We start from the raw sequence: 22,160 nt of genomic DNA, 5'->3' as shown, positions 1-22,160 counted from the left end.
AGGCTACGCCCTCGTGATTTAATTCCTACGCATCGGAACTCCATACTGTTGGTTATTACCGCAATGACCAACGGTTAACCGTCGATTATTTCTTAAGTATACCGGGGTACCCAAAATTATTATTTGAAAATCGTTGTACGGTGAAGTATACTTCAAAGTACCTGGGGTACGGGGAAGTAGTACCCGTGGGGAAATAGACCCATTCAGCACCATTGGTTAATCAGAAATGTCATTTAAGTAGTAATTTGGAACAAGTAAATATAAGTTAACACAATATTGGGTTTTTGTATGTTGATCAGATCATCATCATTATTATTATTCTCTGTGAAAGTTTGTTTCTTTGTCAGTTTTCAGTATTGTCATTAAAGTCGCACTCAAAAATCCCTGAATAAACAGCATATGAGGAACAGGTTGGGAAAATGGGGCTTATGTTAATGTTTAAAGAAAGAAATTTTCTAAACTTAAATAAAGTCTATGCTAAAAGTGTCATTCTGGATCAGCCTGTGCAGGCTACACAGGCTAATCTAGGACGACACTATGCACACGCATTAAGCCCCATTTTCCTTGAGTGCAGCTGATATGTTATTTTGTTGTTCAGGTACAAATATACAGCTCTAGCTCTCTACAACTACACAAGACCCTTAGTCGGTTCAAGGAAGTGGCATACTGCGGAAGCTTCCGCAACAATGGTCGCCTGCTGGTTGCCGGGGGAGACGAGGGGGTTGTAAGGTTGTTTGACGTTCGACAACAAAACAATCCTTAGAGTCTTCAAAGGACACTCAAGGTAAGAAAAACTGGGCGTTATGGATGTGCTTAAAGTAGCATCCCAGATTTTGCACAGGCTAATCAGGGAATACACTTTCTGCTACTAACAGCTGTAATGGAATATTTTTTGTAAAGGTCTCTACTAAAAATATCCTGTCTATGAAGAAAAGTGTTGTCCCTGCTTTGTGTGTGACTGCACAGGCTAATCTGTTGTGACACTTGACACACATGTGTGTGCAGACTGCACAGGCTAATCTATTGTGACACTTGATACACATGCGTTAAACCCTGTTTTCCCAGAGTGAGGCTCAATTCCTTGAAGTGGCAGTCTGTATACAAATGAGCCGTGCTCTGTTCTGTATACAAATGAGCAGTGCTCTGTTCTGTATACAAATGAGCCGTGCTCTGTTCTGTATACAAATGAGCCGTGCTCTGTTCTGTATACAAATGAGCCGTGCTCTGTTCTGTATACAAATGAGCCGTGCTCTGTTCTGTATACAAATGAGCCGTGCTCTGTTCTGTATACAAATGAGCCGTGCTCTGTTCTGTATACAAATGAGCCGTGCTCTGTTCTGTATACAAATGAGCCGTGCTCTGTTCTGTATACAAATGAGCCGTGCTCTGTTCTGTATACAAATGAGCCGTGCTCTGTTCTGTATACAAATGAGCCGTGCTCTGTTCTGTATACAAATGAGCCGTGCTCTGTTCTGTATACAAATGAGCCGTGCTCTGTTCTGTATACAAATGAGCCGTGCTCTGTTCTGTATACAAATGAGCCGTGCTCTGTTCTGTATACAAATGAGCCGTGCTCTGTTCTGTATACAAATGAGCCGTGCTCTGTTCTGTATACAAATGAGCCGTGCTCTGTTCTGTATACAAATGAGCCGTGCTCTGTTCTGTATACAAATGAGCCGTGCTCTGTTCTGTATACAAATGAGCCGTGCTCTGTTCTGTATACAAATGAGCCGTGCTCTGTTCTGTATACAAATGAGCAGTGCTCTGTTCTGTATACAAATGAGCCGTGCTCTGTTCTGTATAAAAATGAGCCGTGCTCTGTTCTGTATACAAATGAGCCGTGCTCTGTTCTGTATACAAATGAGCCGTGCTCTGTTCTGTATACAAATGAGCCGTGCTCTGTTCTGTATACAAATGAGCTGTGCACTGTTCTGTATACAAATGAGCCTTGCTCTGTGAAAAAGGGGTTCAATGCATTTGCGTAAAGTGTCGTCCTAGATGAGCCTGTGCAGTCTGCACAGGCTAATCAGGGACGACACTTTACAATTTAATGATATTTTCTGTTTAAAGAAAGCTTCTTTTTAGAAAAAGTCTAGTTTAGGCGGGAAGTGTCGTCCCTGATTAGCCTGTGCAGACTCCACAGACTAATCTGGGACGACACTTTATGCAAATGCATCAAACCCCTTTTTCACAGAGCATGGCCAAAATAGTTCTGATTCCATAATCTACATGTACATGAGTAGAAATGTGTTGTTTTCAGGGCGGTTCATGTCTCCCGATTTTTGTCCAGCAATGTACATGTGATGTCTGCGTCTGATGACAATACTGTGAAGATATGGGACCTCCCTACAGAGCAAGAAATAGTTGCATACACGGAGAACAAGGCAAGTGACCCTTTCATAGTCATGTTGGAATGATCGTAAGCATTCATGACGCATAATCAATAACCAATACATGAACAGCATTTACTACTTAAAAAAATTGATTTGTTTAAAAAATGAATTATTGTTTATCAATGCTTTTTAAAAAAATTAATAAATTTTTAAAGTAAAATGAATAAAACTATTAAGCTTCTTTTATTGATTGTGTATTTGCCTTGAACCTTGATATTTTTATGCTCCCCTAAAAAATTTTTGTGGGGAAGCATCTAGTCGCCGCTTCGTCTGTCCGTCCGTGTGTCCGTCCATGCACAATTTTTGTCCGGGCTATTTCTCAGCAATTAATGACCGGAATTCAATGAAACTTTATGGGAAGCTTCACTACCAAGAGGAGATGTGCATATTATCATCTGGTTCTGGTCGGATGATTTTTCACAGAGTTATGGCCCTTAGAAATTTTCCATTAACTTGACATATAGTGCAATTCTTGTCCGGGCTATTTCTCAGCAACTGATGACTGGAATTCAATGAAATGTTATGGGAAGCGTCACTACCAAGAGGAGATGTGCATATTATCAGCTCGTTGTCGGATGATTTTTCACAGACTTATGGCCCTTTGAAATTTTCCATTAATTGTACATATAGAGCAATTCTTGTCCGGGCGATTTCTCAGCAACTAATGACTGGAATTCAATGAAACTTTATGGGAAGCTTCACTATCAAGAGGTAATGTTCATATTATCAGCCGGTTCTCGTCAGATGATTTTTCACAGAGTTATGGCCCTTTGAAATTTTCCATTGTACATATAGTGCAATTCTTGTCAGAGCTATTTCTCAGCAACTTATTACGGGAATTCAATGAAACTTTATGGGAAGCTTCACTACCAACAGGAGATGTGCATATTATCAGCCTGTTATGGTTGGATGATTTTTCACAGAGTTATGGCCCTTTGAAATTTTCTATAAACTGTACATATAGTGCAATTCTTGTCCGGGCTATTTTTTCCCAACTACTGACTGGAATTCAATGGAGCTTTATCGGAAGCTTAACTACCTTGAGGAGATGCGCATGTTATTTGTGGGTTCTGGTTAGATGATTTATTTAGAGAGCTATGGCCCTTTGAAATTTTTAAGTTGATAAACCATCTATCGTATTATTTTGTCCAAAGTTATGCCCCTCAAGATGTTTCCTTTTTGCTGAATATAGAGTGCAATATTGTGACCAAAAAAAACTTTGGGGAGCATCACCCGTCTCCGACGGTTTCTTGTTTAATGAAGAACTCCCTTAATAATGATCTGACTCTTTTAACAGGGTCATGTGATGCACATACGAACATTGATATTTTTTTAAGTTGTTCACATTTGTATCAAAAGTCCTAGGCTTATGGAGACAATTTTGTGCCTAAAATATTCTGGACTGAGCCAGTATTTTTGTTAAGAAACAAACATCCTATATGAGCACGGCCCTAGGAAAATGGGGCTTAATGCATGTGCATTTAGTCTCATCCCATATAAGCCTGTGCTGTCCTGATCAGGACAACACCTCCTGCTTTTGTGGTATTTTATGTTTAACCCTTTTCCCCATAAGAAGCAAAGTGAAAATGGCTATGTGCAAACAGCATAAAACCAGAACAGCCTGCGAGTAACTCACAGTCTGTTCAGGTTTTATGCTGTTTGCTCCTCATCAGTAAGGGTTGGAGATGAAGCCTTTAAAACTTGAATTTAGTAAGAAAGGTCTCTTGTTAAATTTAACTTTCTTGAGTGGTAAAAGATTAAAAAAAGTCTAGTCTTAGTGAAAATTCCACTGTAGATGTGACGAAACACTAGTCACATGCATTAAGCCCTGTTTTCCCAGAACAAGGCTAAATTTGTCTTTGTTCTCTATTTTGTGCTCAGCGTAGTAACTAACATTTATCTTTTACTTTTTGCACTTAGAAATATGAGTATATTTTGTGAAATTTACGTAATAAATTTAACAAAAGAAAGTAACAAATATTCTTAAGGAGCTTATGTTATAGTCCAAGTTAGTAGGGATAATCTTTGTGATAAAAAGTACCTGTATTTGTTTTAATAATCCCAAAATATGAAGATATTTTAAATTGCATAAATTACATAAGATGGGTATTAACTTAAAATATCAAAGTCTGCATCTGTCTGTCTGAGTGTGAGTGTATCTTTGGACATTTAACCCTTTCAGTGCTGGAACCGAATTTTGAAGGCCTTTGCAAACAGTTTGGATCCAGATGAGACGCCACAGAACGTGGCGTCTCATCAGGATCCAAACTGTTTGCTATTCTGATAGTATTCTTTGAAAAAAATCGAAGTAAATGCTAATTTTAAAAATTCAGCAAACAACATTTTAGCAGACGACAAATTTCCCAGCATGCAAAGGGTTAATTGAGATGGGCTGAAAATGGAGTTTCATGCATGTGAGTAAAGTGTTGTCCCAGATTAGCCTGTGCAGTCCATACAGGCTAATCAGGGACAACACTCTTCTCCGTTACTGGATTTTTCGCTTAGGACAGACTTTCCTCACACCAAAAATACCATTAAAGTAGAAAGTAACATCCTTCATGAGCCTGTGCAGACTGCACAGGCTTATCTGGACAACACAGCAAAAATCAGATCCCTATTAAAAGCCTTATATTATTGATTCAAGTGTACATCTCTGTTTCTTTGGAATCTGTTTTGGGGAATATTGGAGGTTATTATGTTTGCTAATGAGTGCCATTTCCATTGGTGTAATCATCAACAGCCATGCCAATAATGGCTTAGAATCTCAGAAATAAGATTGACATGAAGTCATTTGTTGATGTACTTATTCAATGTTGACCCAAAATTAGAAATGTTGTTTGTGGAGGCTTCTTTGATAATTAGTTTGTAGCAAAGGCTTAAGACTTTGATGATTTCTGATGAATTGTTTGTATTCAGATTCTTATTCAGTAATTCTTGTCAACATGGCTGCGTTATTTTTTGAACACTTACAATTTGAAACATAATTAGTTTAATTGAATTTTTTGTTCATATTACTAGTAACATAATTGTTATAATTATGCAAGTGTAACCAATTTCTTAGCTGTTAAAAGTACAAATCATTTTTAAGATCATAAAGTATACAAAATCATTTATTTTTAAACAACAAAAAAGTCTTAATTGACACATCATTGATAATCAGGCAAGCAAAACTTGTTTGCTTGTTTGTAGGTAGGACTTTGTTTAAATTGTTCATCTTTAAAAAAAGCTTAGCATTAAATTGCTTTAGATTGTGTGACACATATTCACTTTGTCCTTGTCTTACCCATATTTGTTATTTATGATTAAAAACCAATACTAAACAAAAATATTTCTTATCTAGTAAGAGGGCCTGCGTGGCTTGTAAACTGCGAGCCTCCTCTATTATTGGTTACCTATTTGTCTAAACTCCGCCCCCTGAGTCTGTATGACAGTGCAAAGCTTTCTGGAGAATTTAGAAGCTGAAAAACCGGATATTGGCTTACTTCTCTACATTATTCTGGAGGTTTTTGTTGATGGGTTTTATGTAGCACTTTCATGGACTTGTCATCAATGGGAGAGAATAAAGATCATATAACAAGATGAAATTGAAAAAGAAATGTGAATAATGAACATAGCAGATATCTGGTGCCCAAAAGTTAATATTCAACAGTTGCTTGTCATTATTTTTTACCCATTTTAATTTTGGTGTCTGCATTTCTACATCCGATGTTATTAATTTCTGTCCATTTTTTAGACATGGACTCTTAATAGATTGTTGTACATGCCGGGGTTATATTTCACACTTCTAGACTACCCAACTGTTTTTCCAGGTTGCTGGATTTGCCCAATTATTTTTGTTCTCAAAATTTTACATTCAAGTTATTAATGAAAACAGATAACTTTATTCGAGTTAAATTTCTTTTACAAATGCACCATGTATGTCGGATAGTGTGATATAATTTCTCATTGTTAAAACTTTTGTGTAATTATTGTTTTAATATTTGCTATGGAAGTTAATACTCACAAAAGCCATTTGTTTGTTGGACACTGCTGTAATATTCAGCATTTTGTTTGAGGATTTAAAATTTGAATATATATATATATATATATATATATATATATATATATATATATATATATATATATATATATATATATATATATATATATATATATATATATATATATATACATGAACCAATAATTATAGTACTATGCCATAAACATGTATATGATTTGAATGCTAATCTGATGCATCTTTTATATTATCATTGTATGATAAAATATTGCAAAGCAAAACTGCACATATTTTCAAATTTAAAAAAAAAAGGTGCCTGTTATACAGGACTGGTTGTTATGCATCTGATGTTCCACAGCAATAATAATAATAATAATAATTATAATAATAATAATTATTATTATCATTATTATTATTATTATTAATTTATTTATTATTAGAAATTTTAATCATTTTATTTTATTTCCATTATTAAGCTTACCACCCTCAGATGACATAGTAAACTAGAATGGTGAATTCCCTTTTGTAAAATCAGTAAATCAGCTTGATAGAAATTGCATTAATTGCTACTGAACGGGTAGAAGGCTGTTTATTGCAATTTCTGATTTCTAATCACTTGACTTCCTTCTGACCCATATAATTGCAGTTTATTTGTATAGCCTTGGGAATGACATGATTTGGTCTCAATAAATGTGCCTCGCCTTGTCATGGAAGATGGCCGGCATGTGTGGGGTGGATACAGACTGATAAGCCCTGCCTATGAAACTATAGCTGTGCAGCATTCCATGTGTTTAGTTTATTAGATATACTATCATCTTAAATTTTTATGATGATTTTGATCAAAAGGCATGGACACTTGACTTCTTCCCTTACTAAAATGTCACCCATGGGATGTTTGTGCATTCAACAGACAAATACTTATAAAAAATGTTTGATTGATTGCTCGAAAAATAATGAGCAATTTCCAAAAAGCTATAATCTTATTTGTGCACTAAACAAGTTGCATACATCATGTTGAACATGTTTGTTAATTGTAATGTTCAGATAATTAGCCTCCGTCTGGAAGAACCTGCTTATCAGGGAGGACACTTTTCTGTCTAAAGCAGATTTTCACTTAAAGAATCTTCCTTTAACCCATTTATGCCTAGCGTCCTGAAAAAAGGACATTGCAAACAGCGTAGACCCAGATGAGACGCCGCATTAATGCGGCGTCTCATCTGGGTCTGCGCTGTTTGCTTAAATGAATTGTCCCTGATTAGCCTGTGCAGATTGTACAGGCTAATCTGGGAGGACACTGTATGCATATGCATTAAACCGTTATTTATTGCTCAATAAAATATTTCAACTCATTTAGTTAGCTTGTGGTCAGTATGGCGTCCAGCAGCCTCCAGACATTGGCCAAAGGTCAGATTTAATGTTTTCAGTGGCAGAAATGGCTACCTAATACACAAATAATGTAAATTGATAAATTCTCAGTAGGGGGTAGGATTGAGGTGAATAAACAGATAACAAGATTGTTGTCTTATCATTTATCAAAGTGGTGAAATTTGTTCAGGTGTTGCCCTCATTAGATGGACACCCCTGCCAACACTTGAAAAATTAGACTTTGCTTCCATTCCTCTGTTTATCACCTCAGCATTGGCATAGGGAAAAATTGTTTTTTGGTGTTATCCAGGTTTTTTAATGTTTGAACATTTTTATTTTCAAGAAAGTTATCGGAAGACAAAAATGCAATTAGGGAGAAGTGTTTTTTGGTTTAATTTGACACTGAAATTTAATGTGAAATGAGTTATTGCTGCAAGAAGTGTTCTTTACATGTATAGAACATCTTTAAATGATGAATAGAACATTTTTAAATGATGAATGGACAGAATATTTTTATGGTCCCAGTTTTACAAATGTATTTATTGCCATTCCTTTTAATCTTTGGTAAACTAGATTATACTACAGGTAATCATCATCTGCCTGCATTGGTTTGCAAAATGGTATTTAGTTGTGTTATTTGTGTTATTTAATCTTGATGGTTATATGTGTCTGGTTACATAACACTAAATGTTCTAGATATGAGTCTGGTCTGGGAAAACAAAGTTTAATGAATGAGCGTTATATGTTGTCCCAGATAAGCCTGTTCAGTCGTCACAGGATACCGGTAATTAGGGACAACACTTTCAGCTTTTATTGTATTTATCATTTAATGGAAGTCTTTTGTTGGCCAAAATCCAGTATAAGCAGAAAGTGGTGCCTCTGATTAGCCTGTGCAGACTGCACAGGCTCATCTGGGAAGACATTTTACGCATATGCATTAAACCCCATATTCCCAGAGCGAGGTACATACGTCCTGGACTGTTGACCATTACGCTATTGTCTCCGGTTTTCAGGACTATGTAAGGTGCGGTGTCACCAGTCAATCCAGTCAAGACATCGTCCTCACAGGTAATCAGTCTTTTGATTTTACTGTTTTGTTAAGGGTAGCTGATGGTGGTGGTGTGGGGGGGGGGGGATACAAAAACGAATCAAAATAATGGATATTGTATATGTGTTTTATTCACCATTTTGGGAATTGGGCAAGGTGCCTTTGGACTTGCTACAAAATCTCTTAGGGGTATCACAATATTACTGCTCCTGCTAATAAAGTTCATAGTGAGTAAAGTCCAGATATAAAGCCAAACAAAATTAAAGCTAATCACTGTTTTACTGGTATGGCTGGAACGTGAGCGGCATTAAAAATTTAACAAAGTCATAAAAATGTCTATCTGAGTTTGAAATAATTAATTTATTTGCAAATGACTTAACTGAATAGTTAGAATGCTACGATACAGGCTTGTATGACTACAGTGTACATCTGTTTGACTTACAGGCTCGTATGACCACAGTGTACGTCTGTTTGACTTGCAGGCTTGTATGACCACAGTGAACATCTGTTTGACTTGCAGGCTTGTATGACCACAGTGTATGTCTGTTTGACTTACAGGCTTGTATGACCACTGTGTACGTCTGTTTGACTTGCAGGCTTGTATGACCACAGTGTACATCTGTTTGACTTGCAGGCTGGAATTACCACAGTGTACTCTGTTTGACTTGCAGGCTTGTATGACCACAGTGTACGTCTGTTTGACTTGCAGGCTGGTATGACCACAGTGTACTCTGTTTGACTTACAGGCTTGTATGACCACAGTGTACGTCTGTTTGACTGGCAGGCTCGTATGACCACAGTGTACGTCTATTTGACCCACAGGCTCGTATGACCACAGTGTACGTCTGTTTGACTTGCAGACTGATTTGACCACAGTGTACGTCTGTTTGACTTGCAGGCTCGTATGACCACAGTGTACATCTGTTTGACTTGCAGGCTGGTATGGCCACAGTGTATGTTTGTTTGACTTGCAGGCTCGTATGACCACAGTGTACGTCTGTTTGACTTACAGGCTTGTATGACCACAGTGTACGTCTGTTTGACTTACAGGCTCGTATGACCACAGTGTACGTCTGTTTGACTTGCAGGCTCGTATGACCACAGTGTACGTCTATTTGACTTACAGGCTCGTATGACCACAGTGTACGTCTGTTTGACTTGCAGACTGGTTTGACCACAGTGTACGCCTGTTTGACTTGCAGGCTCTTATGACCACAGTGTACATCTGTTTGACTTGCAGGCTGGTATGGCCACAGTGTATGTCTGTTTGACTTGCAGGCTGGTATGACCACAGTGTATGTCTGTTTGACTTACAGGCTGGTATGACCACAGCGTCTGTTATGACTTGCAGGCTCGTATGACAACAGTGTACGTCTGTTTGACTTGCAGGCTTGTATGACCACAGTGTACGTCTGTTTGACTTGCAGGCTCGTATGACCACAGTGTACGTCTGTTTGACTTACAGGCTTGTATGACCACAGTGTACGTCTGTTTGACTTGCAGGCTCGTATGACCACAGTGTACTCTGTTTTACTTACAGGCTCGTATGACCACAGTGTACGTCTGTTTGACTTGCAGGCTCCTATGACCACAATGTACATCTGTTTGACTTGCAGGCTCGTATGACCAATGTGTACGTCTGTTTGACTTGCAGGCTCGTATGACCACAGTGTACGTCTGTTTGACTCCCGGCTGGACAAGAGTGTGATGTGTGTTGACCACGGTGCCCCGGTCGAGAGTGTGCTCATGTTCCCCCATGGAGGCCTCTTAGTATCTGCAGGTAGGCTACAATTTTAGTAGTTATATACATTTGCGTTGTGACTATTCAAATATTGCAGATTCTTGGTTTCGTAAAGGCAAGCTCTTAACATGGATGTAAAAACAATCGAGCCCTGCTCTTGGACAAGGGGGCTTAATGCGTATGAGTAAAGTGTTGTCTCATATTAGCCTGTGCAATCCACACAGGCTAATCAGGGTAAACACTTTCCGCTGTTTTGGTACTTTTTGGTACCCAATAAACAATCCAAAAGGAAGGTCCAGTCCTGAACTCTTGAGGGCAGCCTAGTAATATTATGTTCTCATTTCATTTTTAAAATAGGTCTATTCAAAGTAGAATCTTAAAAAATATATTATAATTGTGTATTATTGGCCAAATGAAAAACTCTTGCTTTTTCCGATTAAACTCTCAGGTTTACACCCAATTTGTTGAATCAGAAATTCATCTCATCTCCAGAAAGATGTTTCCTAGCCTGTAGACAAACATGAGTCCTGTTCTGAGAAAAAGGGGCTTAATGCATGTGCGTAAAGTGTAGTTCCAGATTAGCTTGTGCAGTCCGCACAGGCTAATCAGGGACGACACTTTCCGCCTTAACTGTTTTTTTGTGTAGAAGAGACTTCCTTTAAACGAAAAATACCATAAAAGCGGAAAGTGTCGTCCCTGATAAGCCTGTGTGGACTGCACAGGCTTATCTGGGATGACACTGTACGCACATGCATTAAGCCCTGTTTTCTCAGACCACGACTCATGTTGATTTGTTTTTAAATTTTAGGAATTTTTGCAATTGATAATGATAGCAAAGAAATCATATATTGTATATGCTGGATCTATTAGCAAATGATGCATGTGAGTGTCCTAACCCTATAAGATGTCATTTGCACACCCCAACCCCCCTCTCTGGAGTGTTTTTGAAGTTACAATATGTTAGGTAATGATGCTTTATAAAAAACACAATTAGCAATACAATAAATTATCTAAGCATCATCCCAGCATAGTACTTGTATCAGGAGTTGTGTGCCATGAAGATGTTTTTATGCTGCAAATGATTTGACACGGATGAATTTATGGGGAAAAAAGTTGCAAAAGTATCAGAAATCTTTTTTTTATTATTGCCTCTTGTTCTTGTAAACCCCTTACTTGTTAGTATTTGTGATATACTGGTATTTAGATGCAGTGTTTAAACCATTTATGCCTAATGGATTCTCCCATCCTTCTAAATTGGATCAATTTATTCCAAAATTAGGGATGTCTAGTATATTTATTTCTATATTTAGATTTTTTTTACAGAAATTCCTTTAAGCAAACAGCGTAGACCCAGATGAGACGCCGCATGATGCGGCGTCTCATCTGGGTCTACGCTGTTTGCCAAGGCCTTTTTTCAAACGCTAGGCATAAATGGGTTAAAGCTCTTCTTATTTGGGAACAGACTTTCCCTGTACAACCATCACATATGTTAAAAGTCTCAATAGATATTTTTATAAATATGAACATATTACAAAAAGAAATAAATGAATAAGATCTCTGTAGTTTTGTAGTAAAACGTATGTTTAATCTGTTGTTTTTAATGACCAAAATACCAAAATCTGTGTAGGTTTATAGTTAAATGTTTGTTAAATCTGTTGTTGTTTTTAATGCTATTTAGTACTCTCAGTCACTTGGCATAAAAGTGAAGATACTGGGCAACATTTATTGGTGGTGAACAGCATAGGGTTTTGTTGTAAAACATTTCTTTTTGCATGTAATTATGTAGCATTGCTCCAGTTTTGTAATTCTTACATTAGTGAGATTCATTATTGAACATCTCTGACATATGCCAATCAAATAAGAGCTACCTCAGCTAGAATCAGGTGCAGCAAAAAATAAATCTGCTGTAATCCAGCAAGACCTTGAGCAGACATTAGCTTATTATTATTCCAGATTTGTATGTTTTGTTCAGATGTCAACATTAATTGCAATGGACATGCAGTTCTTGGAATCATCAAAGATTCAGTAGAAAGGTCGCTTTTCATGGTTATTTATGGGGTCATAAATTAATATTATTGCTCCGGTAATGTTGACTGCGCTGGTACCACTGCATAAAAAACTGTTGCCTCTTGGCACACAAGATGACTTTACAATTGTTGGTATTTTACCTGCACATAGCATGTCAATTTGTGCTGTTATATCAGTGAATATTTTTTGCGGCAGTGGTAACAATATGTGATTTGGCAAAGGCCCCTCCTATAGTATCTTTGGTATTTGTATTAACAGTTTATTACTGGCAGGTCATCAACTGTCTGTATAATGGTATAACAGTAATCCTGATGTTGGATGGATTACAGTAAACATTCATACACCTACCAGGAAATAACAAAAGAACAACAACAATCTCATCAATGACTTTTAGTGCATATGCATTAACAATTGTATTTTATACACAATTGTTTTGTAACTCTGTTTATTACAATAAGCAAAAGAATGCAATGCACTTGTGATGCAATTGCACTTAATAATAATATATTCATCATGATTAATTGCCATAAATTATTAATATATATACATGTATATTATATTACATGTGTGTAAATGTCAATATTCCCTTTAAGTAATATTGGATCCTCACTCTGGGAAAATGGGGCTTAATGCATGTAAATGAAGTGTTATCCCAGATGGGGCTTAATGCATGTAAATGAAGTGTTCTCCCAGATGGGGCTTAATGCATGTAAATGAAGTGTTCTCCCAGATGGGGCTTAATGCATGTAAATGAAGTGTTATCCCAGATGGGGCTTAATGCACGTAAATGAAGTGTTATCCCAGATGGGGCTTAATGCATGTAAATGAAGTGTTCTCCCAGATGGGGCTTACCGGTAATGCACGTAAATGAAGTGTTATCCCAGATGGGGCTTAATGCATGTAAATGAAGTGTTATCCCAGATGGGGCTTAATGCACGTAAATGAAGTGTTATCCCAGATGGGGCTTAATGCATGTAAATGAAGTGTTCCCCAGATGGGGCTTAATGCATGTAAATGAAGTGTTCTCCCAGATGGGGCTTAATGCATGTAAATGAAGTGTTCTCCCAGATGGGGCTTAATGCATGTAAATGAAGTGTTCTCCCAGATGGGGCTTAATGCATGTAAATGAAGTGTTATCCCAGATGGGGCTTAATGCATGTAAATGAAGTGTTCTCCCAGATGGGGCTTAATGCATGTAAATGAAGTGTTATCCCAGATGGGGCTTAATGCATGTAAATGAAGTGTTATCCCAGATGGGGCTTAATGCACGTAAATGAAGTGTTATCCCAGATGGGGCTTAATGCATGTAAATGAAGTGTTATCCCAGATGGGGCTTAATGCACGTAAATGAAGTGTTATCCCAGATGGGGCTTAATGCACGTAAATGAAGTGTTCTCCCAGATGGGGCTTAATGCACGTAAATGAAGTGTTCTCCCAGATGGGGCTTAATGCATGTAAATGAAGTGTTCTCCCAGATGGGGCTTAATGCATGTAAATGAAGTGTTCTCCCAGATGGGGCTTAATGCATGTAAATGAAGTGTTCTCCCAGATGGGGCTTAATGCATGTAAATGAAGTGTTCTCCCAGATGGGGCTTAATGCATGTAAATGAAGTGTTCTCCCAGATGGGGCTTAATGCATGTAAATGAAGTGTTCTCCCAGATTATTCCTTTCAGTCTGCACAGGCTTATCAAGGACAACACTTTCTTCATTTGATTTTTTATTTCAATGAAGTCTCTTTGAAACAAAAATCCAGTCTTGGTGGAAAGTGTTGTCCCTGATTAGACTGTGTGGACTGCACAGGCTAATTTTAATCAACATTATACACACATGCATCAAGCATTGCTCAATTAGGCTACTATTCCATCTGTCCGTATCCACATCCGCATATCCGCATCCGCAAAAAATAGAACCAGTTGAAATGCACTGCGCTTATTCCATTCATCCGCATATCCGCACGCGCAATAGGTGTCCGCAAAAGAACGCTCAAGTGAGCATTCTAATGCGGATGCGGACAAGATACGGACGGCATTTAGCAAGATGAGGGAAGCTGGCATCTCAAAAATCAACTGAAAAACTGATCAAATTCGTGGAAAATTACCCGGAATTATACAACCAACGCAGTTCTGCATATCGGGACTCTGATTTCACTTCAAATGTTTGAAAAAGCATAGCCAAGGCACTAGAAGAAGATGTTTCAGGTATTTACCATGTGTATTCTTGTACAGGCAGAATGATGATTTGTACCTTATATCATCTTAAATTCACGCTTGTCCTTCATAATAATTATCTCAATTAAAATTTTCAGTTTTATCCATAATTTTTTTTTCCCAAAAAAGAAAGACGTATGCGGATAAATGGAATATAGCGTCCGTATTATGATTTTGCGGATACGGATGCGGATACAGATGTGGAAACATATGCGGATAGATGGAATGCTAGCCTTATAATGTTTTTTTCTCAAATTAGTTTACATTAATTAATATAATTCTAAGACAGCTCACTTTTTTTTCATTTCCATTTAACTTCCCCCGCGCCATTTCATTCACCTGTTGTCATTACCAGCATTATTTACAGTGTTTCCACAGTAACATATTTATGGTTGACTCCCAGGCTGTCTTGATAGCTGGTGCTAATTTCATAATTAATCCTTACTGACATCCACAGTGCCTTCACAAAGATAAAGCCCAAGTTAATGATGGGTATGAATCCACAAATCTGTGTAAATAAACAGTAGTTCTTGATTAATTTTCTGGTCTTTCTACCTTTTAATGTGCAAAGATGGATTTGGGAATGTTTTTATCCATTATCGTATTCTTCTTTGGTGGGTTTGTTTCACTTTCTGCATGCACAGGGCATTTTTTTTGTTATTGAGTGTTATTGTACCTCCGTTAATTTAGTCTTATATATTTAATGAGAAATTTACAGCCTTCGGCTGTAATTGTCTGGAAGTGTTTTTTGGAGCACATTAGGTAAAAGATATCCATTTCTTACATAGACACTACGAAGTGCTTTGTACTCTGGGCCTTGCTCTGTTATTAAGAGGTGTAATGCATGTGCATAAAGTGTCGTCCCAGATAAGCCTGTGCAGTCTGCACAGGCTAATCAGGGAAGACACTTTCTGCTTAACCTAGATTTTTGCTAAGAAGAAACTTTCTTTAAACAGAAAATATCATAAAACGGCAAGTGTCGTCCCTGATAAGCCTGTGCGGACTGCACAGGCTAATCTGGGACGACACTTTACACACATGCATTAAACCTCTTTATCACAGAGCACGGCCCATATCCATTTCTTACAGACAGTATGAATAGTCCATTCAGGTTCATTTACCTTTCCTTCCTATGGCTGTCTGATGTATTTTGGCATTACTTTAATGGATTTTTGTGTGCTTTGTCCTTTGCTTACAGTTATATGTACCATAGACACTCACAATGAAATAATCTTAAAATTTATTTTGAAGTTATACAAAAAAACTGTAAATCCTATAATATTGTTTTTTAAAGTGGCTCTACAAATTAATAAAATCAATACTTAAATATTTATCAATTTTATAAGGTAATTTTATAATGTATCACAGTTTTTTTCAAGAAAGATATATATTTATTTAAATGATACTTTTATGTTTAATCGTATTGTAATCAATTTAAAAATTATTCTATAAAACAGTTCTGTATATCTTTGAGTCTTCCACCCATCTGTGATATGCATCAAATGGTAGATGAATTAGAACCAATATTGGGTGATAGTGTTCCATGCAGGAGGGGGATATAATAACCATCTCCCCCCCTTGCCAAGTCTTTGTTAGCCTGAAAACACCATGAAAATCCATTTTGCACCTTCTAATGATCCGCATTTGATGCTATTCGAGAAGTGTATTTATGTATTCCAAGGCAATTTGCTATAATTATTAATGACTGCCGGCACAAGACGAAATGCCAACATCAACAGCATTACAATATGGAATCACGTTTATTTTGAAAATTTGATGAGATTTCCATTTGCCAGCCTGAGTGATATGTGGATATAAAGCGATGGTAAATGTTTTATATTTCTATGCTGGTTGATCGAAGCGAGATTTAATGTATGGGTCACAGGGTTTCACAGGGTCCAAAATGGCGGAACAGTTACGCTCAATTTGAAGCAAGTCATCAAACAGTGATCAATATTGCTTCCCAGAGAGCTTGAAACAGTGTTTTATTTCTTAAGGCTACCTTTGTTTCTCTTTTTTACTCAGAAATAGGTATTTAAAAAAATAAATCTTTTTATAATGATATATTAGCAAATTATTTGCTTTATCGTGTTTAAGTACCGTACTATATTTTTTGTAAATGTACAATTTGTACTGTTATTGTAGCAGAATATTTAAAGGGAGCGAGGATTTTTAACAACAACATGAAAGAGCTGCATTATTTGTTGTTTTATTTCATTAACAGTTTCCTTGTTTATGGTTTTACATACATTTGAGCCGTGCTTTGTGAAAATGGGGTTTAATGCATGTGCTTAAAGTGTCGTCCCAGATAAGCCTGTGCAGTCCACACAGGCTAAACAGGGACGACACTTTCCGCTTAAACTGGATTTTTGCAAAGAAGAGACTTTCTGTAAACGAAAAATACCATAAAAGCGGAAAGTGATGTCCCTGGTTAGCCTGTGACACACATGCATTAAACCCCCTTTTCACAGAGCATGGCCCATTTGTATACGACTAGGCGGCTAGTTCTGTTGGTAGAGTGTTTGACTACGAATGTGTGGATTGTGGGTGCAATCACTAGGACGAAAGTGTGAATTGTCATGAAATCCTTTCTGTTGCCAATCTTCCACTACGGTTAATTCAAGCTGGGCAGTTGTCTAGTTCTGGCATAACTAAGCTCATTAAGTACTGTTTATACTGCTAGCCTAGGAATAGTATTAATTAATTTAGCACCGTGACATGACTGAAATATGGTTGAAACCATTGGAAAAAACACACACAAAAACACATATTTAATTGATTTGATTTTATTTCAAAATTGTCACATGATCAGAATGTATATATTTCATGCTCTTGGAACATGGGGCATAATGCATATGCTTAAAGTGTCTCTCAAGATTAGCCATGTTCAGTCAGCACAGGCTAATCAGGGACGGCACTTTCCGCTTATATTGTATTTTTTAGCTCGACTATTATATATGAAATATATATATAGTGGAGCTATCCTACTCACCCCGGCATCGGCGTGAGCGTCTGCGTTAGCGTTAGCATTAGCGTCTGTGTTAGCGTGCAAATGTTAAAGTTTTCGTACTACCCCAAATATTTTCTTTGTCCCTTGACATATTGCTTTCATATTTTGCATACTTGTTTACCAACATAACCCCAACCTATAAACAAGAGCAGACAACTCTATCAAGCATTTTGTCATAATTATGGCCCCTTTTCCACTTAGAATATGCAGCAAATGTTAAAGTTTTCGTACTACCCCATTTATTTTCATTGTCCCTTGACATATTGCTTTCATATTTTGCATACTCGTTTACCAACATCACCCCAACCTGTAAATAAGAGCAGACAACTCTATCAAGCATTTTGTCATAATTATTGCCCCTTGTATACTTAGAATATGCATATTATTGATAAATCTATGTTAAAGTTTGCGTAATACCCCAAATATTTCCTATATCCTTTGACATATTGGTTTTATATGTTGCATACTTGTTTACCAACATGACCCCAACCTATAAACAAGAGCAGACCACTGTATCAAGCATTTTGACATAATTATGGCCCCTTTACACTTAGATAATTGAACATTTTGCTTAAATTGCCATAACTTCTTTATTTATGATCACATTTTATTATTACTTTGACCAAACAACACTTACTTGAATACCACAATGGATTCCACCCAAACAATACCCCACGCCCCTGCCCAGAATCCCTCCCCCCCCCCCCTCCCAACCTCCCCCCCCCCAAATATTTTTTTTTTAAACATCATCTTATAAATTACCACACCCCACATTAAACCCCCCTCTCACCCCCCTACCCCCGCCCCCCATTTTATTTTTTATTATTTTTGAAAGATTGTCTAATAAATTATTGAATATGATTAATTTCCCCATGATGGCCTACGTTATACCGTCAAGCACTCAACAGCTCTTGTTTTAATTAAGTATTTTCTTATGGAAAATCCAGTTTAGGCGGAAAGTGTGGTCCCTGATTAGCCTGCACCAACTTATTGGGGGACGTCACTTTACAAACATGCATTTAGTTGTGTTTCCCCAGAGTGCGGCTCATATTGTTTCTTATTACTTCAATATGTATATGAGCTGTGCTCTGTCATAAGGGGGTTATATGCATCTGAGTAAAGTGTCGTCCCAGATGAGCCTGTGCAGTAAGCACATGGTAATCAGGCAGGACACTTTCCGCCTAAACTAGATTTTTGCTAAGAAGAGACTTTCTTCAAACGAAAAATATCATAAAAGAGGAAAGTGTCGTCCCTGATAAGCCTGTGCAGTATGCACAGGTTAATCTGGAACAACACATAACGCACATGCATTAAACCCTGTTTTTACAGAGCGCGGCCCATTTGCAAAAATATTCATAAATTTAAATTGAATTAATATAAACACCAACTATGGTGCTTGCTTAAAAGGCCAATGCCACATACGTGAAATAGGCTTTATGTATATCTCACCTCCTACCAAAATGACCTAATCCGATTAGCTTAGAGCGGTCACATGCCCATGGAGTATTTTCCATACACCCCCGAGTAATTTCCATACTATCCAAGTAATCGAGTAGTGTGTTGAGATATAATTGTTACACCGTTAGTAAATTCGCTCTTGTATGGTAAGGTATGGTATGGTATGGTATGGTATGGTATGGTATGGTATGGTATGGTATGGTATGGTATGGTATGGTATGGTATGGTATGGTATGCACAGGCTAATCTGGGATGAAACTTAATGCACATGCATTAAATCCCCTTTTCACAGAGCACAGCTCATATGTTTACAAAGCTGCATAGTTGGCTGTCTGCATATTATATTAACAAACCATACAAAAATAAGTACACAAAATGATTTACTAAAGTCACAGAAGGCAAATAATTATTTGATATTAACAAAACCCTTCATCAGAGACCTGAACACAGAGAAAACTCTGTCATAAAATTGCCAAAACAAGAAATCCATTGTTTTATATTATACCATCATCTCAGGAATCCGCTAACGAAATAATAGGCCAGCGCCGTGCACTTGGAACTAAATAATGTTCAGTCCCAAGACGGCTCTCTTATAATTATACAAATGCATAGAGCCAAGTGTGTAGATTCCTCTAACATCACTTTTCAATACGTGCGTCTAAGTGCTGTGCCATGGTTTTTCATATTTAATTGTAATATTTGAAACAGATGTAATGATGAAGGCCATTATTTTAATATACTTCTCAAATTTTTACTGAAATACCCTTTGATTTATGTCTGCAGCATGGCACTCTTATTGCTAATCTTGAATGATACTTTTTACTTTTAATTGAACAGGGATGAGATTTTGAATTTGACTAGAGCCATGCCACTCTTCAATTTATTTTCACTTGGAAAGAAATCTTCTGTCAAATTCCTGGGCAAAGAGAAGGGCCCAGGTTTGTTGAGTACTTGACTTTTGAATGGTCTGATTTCAGACAGTATTCCTGCTGTACTTGACTAATTTTATTTATTAGCGCCAGCATTGTTGATGGAACATGATTTTTGTGTTAGCAGGAAATTTCTAACACTATTAAAATATTTGTGAGACTGAATGTAGGTCATGGGCATTTAGAAGGATGTTGAACTGCTTTTTAGAAGTGTTATGACCTGTTACTGATAAAGTGTGGTGTACTTTGCAATATTTTACTGACATTACAGTGATCAAATTGAAACTTTCCCAAAAAATTGAAATTGTTCTGCATACTAATGGCTAATCTTTTAATCTTATATATTAATCAATAATTATAACATTTTTGGTGCAACAGGACCTATGTAAAGCATTTAATTATTAATTCATTTTATTATTATACCCCCACAAACGAAGTTTAGGGGGGTATATAGGAGTGAACTTGTCTGTCGGTCGGTCGGTCTGTCGGTCGGTCCGTATTAAGTGTCCGCTTTCTAATTCAAGTAGTTTTCCTCCGATCTTCACCAAACTTGGTCAGAAGTTTCATCTACATGATGTCTAGGCCAAGTTCGAACATGGGCCTTGCCAGGTCAAAAACTAGGTCACAGGGTCACTTAGTGCGTTTTAAACATTCAGCATGTTGTCCGCTCTCTAATTCAAGTAGTTTTCATCCGATCTTCACCAAACTTTGTCAGAATTTGTATCTAGATGATGTCTAGGTCAAGTTCGAACATGGGCCTTGCTGGGTCAAAAACTAGGTCACGGGGTCACTTAGTGCGTTTTAAACATTCAGCATGTTGTCCGCTCTCTAATTCAAGTAGTTTTAATCCGATCTTCACCAAACTTGGTCAGAAGTTGTATGTACATGATGTCTAGGCCAAGTTCGAACATGGGCCTTGCCGGGTCAAAAACTAGGTCACGGGGTCACTTAGTGTGTTTTTTAACATTCAGCATGATGTCCTGCTCTCTAATTCAAGTAGTTTTCACCCGATCTTCACCAAACTTGATCAGAAGTTGTATCTAGATGATCTTAAGGCCAAGTTCGAACATGGGCCTTGCCGGGTCAAAAACTAGGTCACGGGGTCACTTAGTGTGTTTTTTAACATTCAGCATGATGTCCTCTCTCTTATTCAAGTAGTTTTCATCTGATTTTCACCAATCTTGGTCAGAAGTTTTATCTAGATGATCTGAAGGCCAAGTTCGAACATGGGCCATGCCAGCTCAAAAACTTGGTCACAGGGTCACTTAGTACGTTTTACTCATTGAGCATGGTGTCCACTCTCTATTTCAAGTAGTTTAAATCCGATCTTCACCACACTTGGTCAGAAGTTGTAACTAGATGATGTGTAGGTCAAGTTCGAACATGGGCCATGCCAGGTAAAAAACTAGGTCACGGGGTCACTTAGTGTGTTTTAAACCTCACCATGTTGTCCGCTCTCTAATTCAAGTAGTTTCTATCCAATCTTCACCAAAATTGGTCAGAAGTTGTATCTTGATAATGTCTAGGGCAAGTTTGAATATGGGTCATGCCGGGTCAAAAACAAGGTCACGGGGTCACTTAGTGCGTTTTTAACATCACAATATTGTCCGCTCTCTAATTCAAGTAGTTTTCATCCAATCTTCACCAAACTTGGTCAGAAGTTGTATATAGAAGATGTCTAGGTCAAGTTTGAATATGGGTCATGCCGGGTCAAAAACTAGGTCACGGGTATCTTAGTGCGTTTTAAACCTCACCATGTTGTCCGCTCTCTAATTCAAGTAGTTTTCATCCAATCCTCACCAAATTTTGTCACAAGTTTTATCAAAATGATCTCTAGGACAAGGTTGAACATGGGCCATTCCGGGCCTAAAACTAGGTCACGGGGTCACTTAGTGCGTTTTTTAACATTCAGCATGGTGTCAGCTCTCTAATTCAAATAGTTTACATCCGATCTTCACCAAACTTGGTCAGAAGTTTTATGGA

At 37.4% G+C, this 22,160-nt stretch overlaps 1 protein-coding gene across 1 annotated transcript in view; it reads left to right on the top strand.

The window, feature by feature from the left end:
* Positions 1-22,160, top strand: part of LOC127879165 (U3 small nucleolar RNA-associated protein 15 homolog) — a 70,838-nt gene that overhangs the window by 13,277 nt on the left and 35,401 nt on the right. Inside the window, 5 exon segments of the mRNA XM_052425843.1 lie at positions 599-742; positions 744-784; positions 2,261-2,384; positions 8,769-8,823; positions 10,458-10,583. Of these exon segments, the coding sequence (XP_052281803.1) occupies positions 599-742; positions 744-784; positions 2,261-2,384; positions 8,769-8,823; positions 10,458-10,583 (490 nt within the window).

The sequence above is a fragment of the Dreissena polymorpha genome, chromosome 4, assembly GCF_020536995.1.
Source record: "Dreissena polymorpha isolate Duluth1 chromosome 4, UMN_Dpol_1.0, whole genome shotgun sequence".
Lineage (NCBI taxonomy): Eukaryota > Metazoa > Mollusca > Bivalvia > Myida > Dreissenidae > Dreissena > Dreissena polymorpha.
The sequence above is the reverse complement of the archived record's forward strand: the minus strand, read 5'-3'. Positions and strand labels throughout refer to the sequence as shown.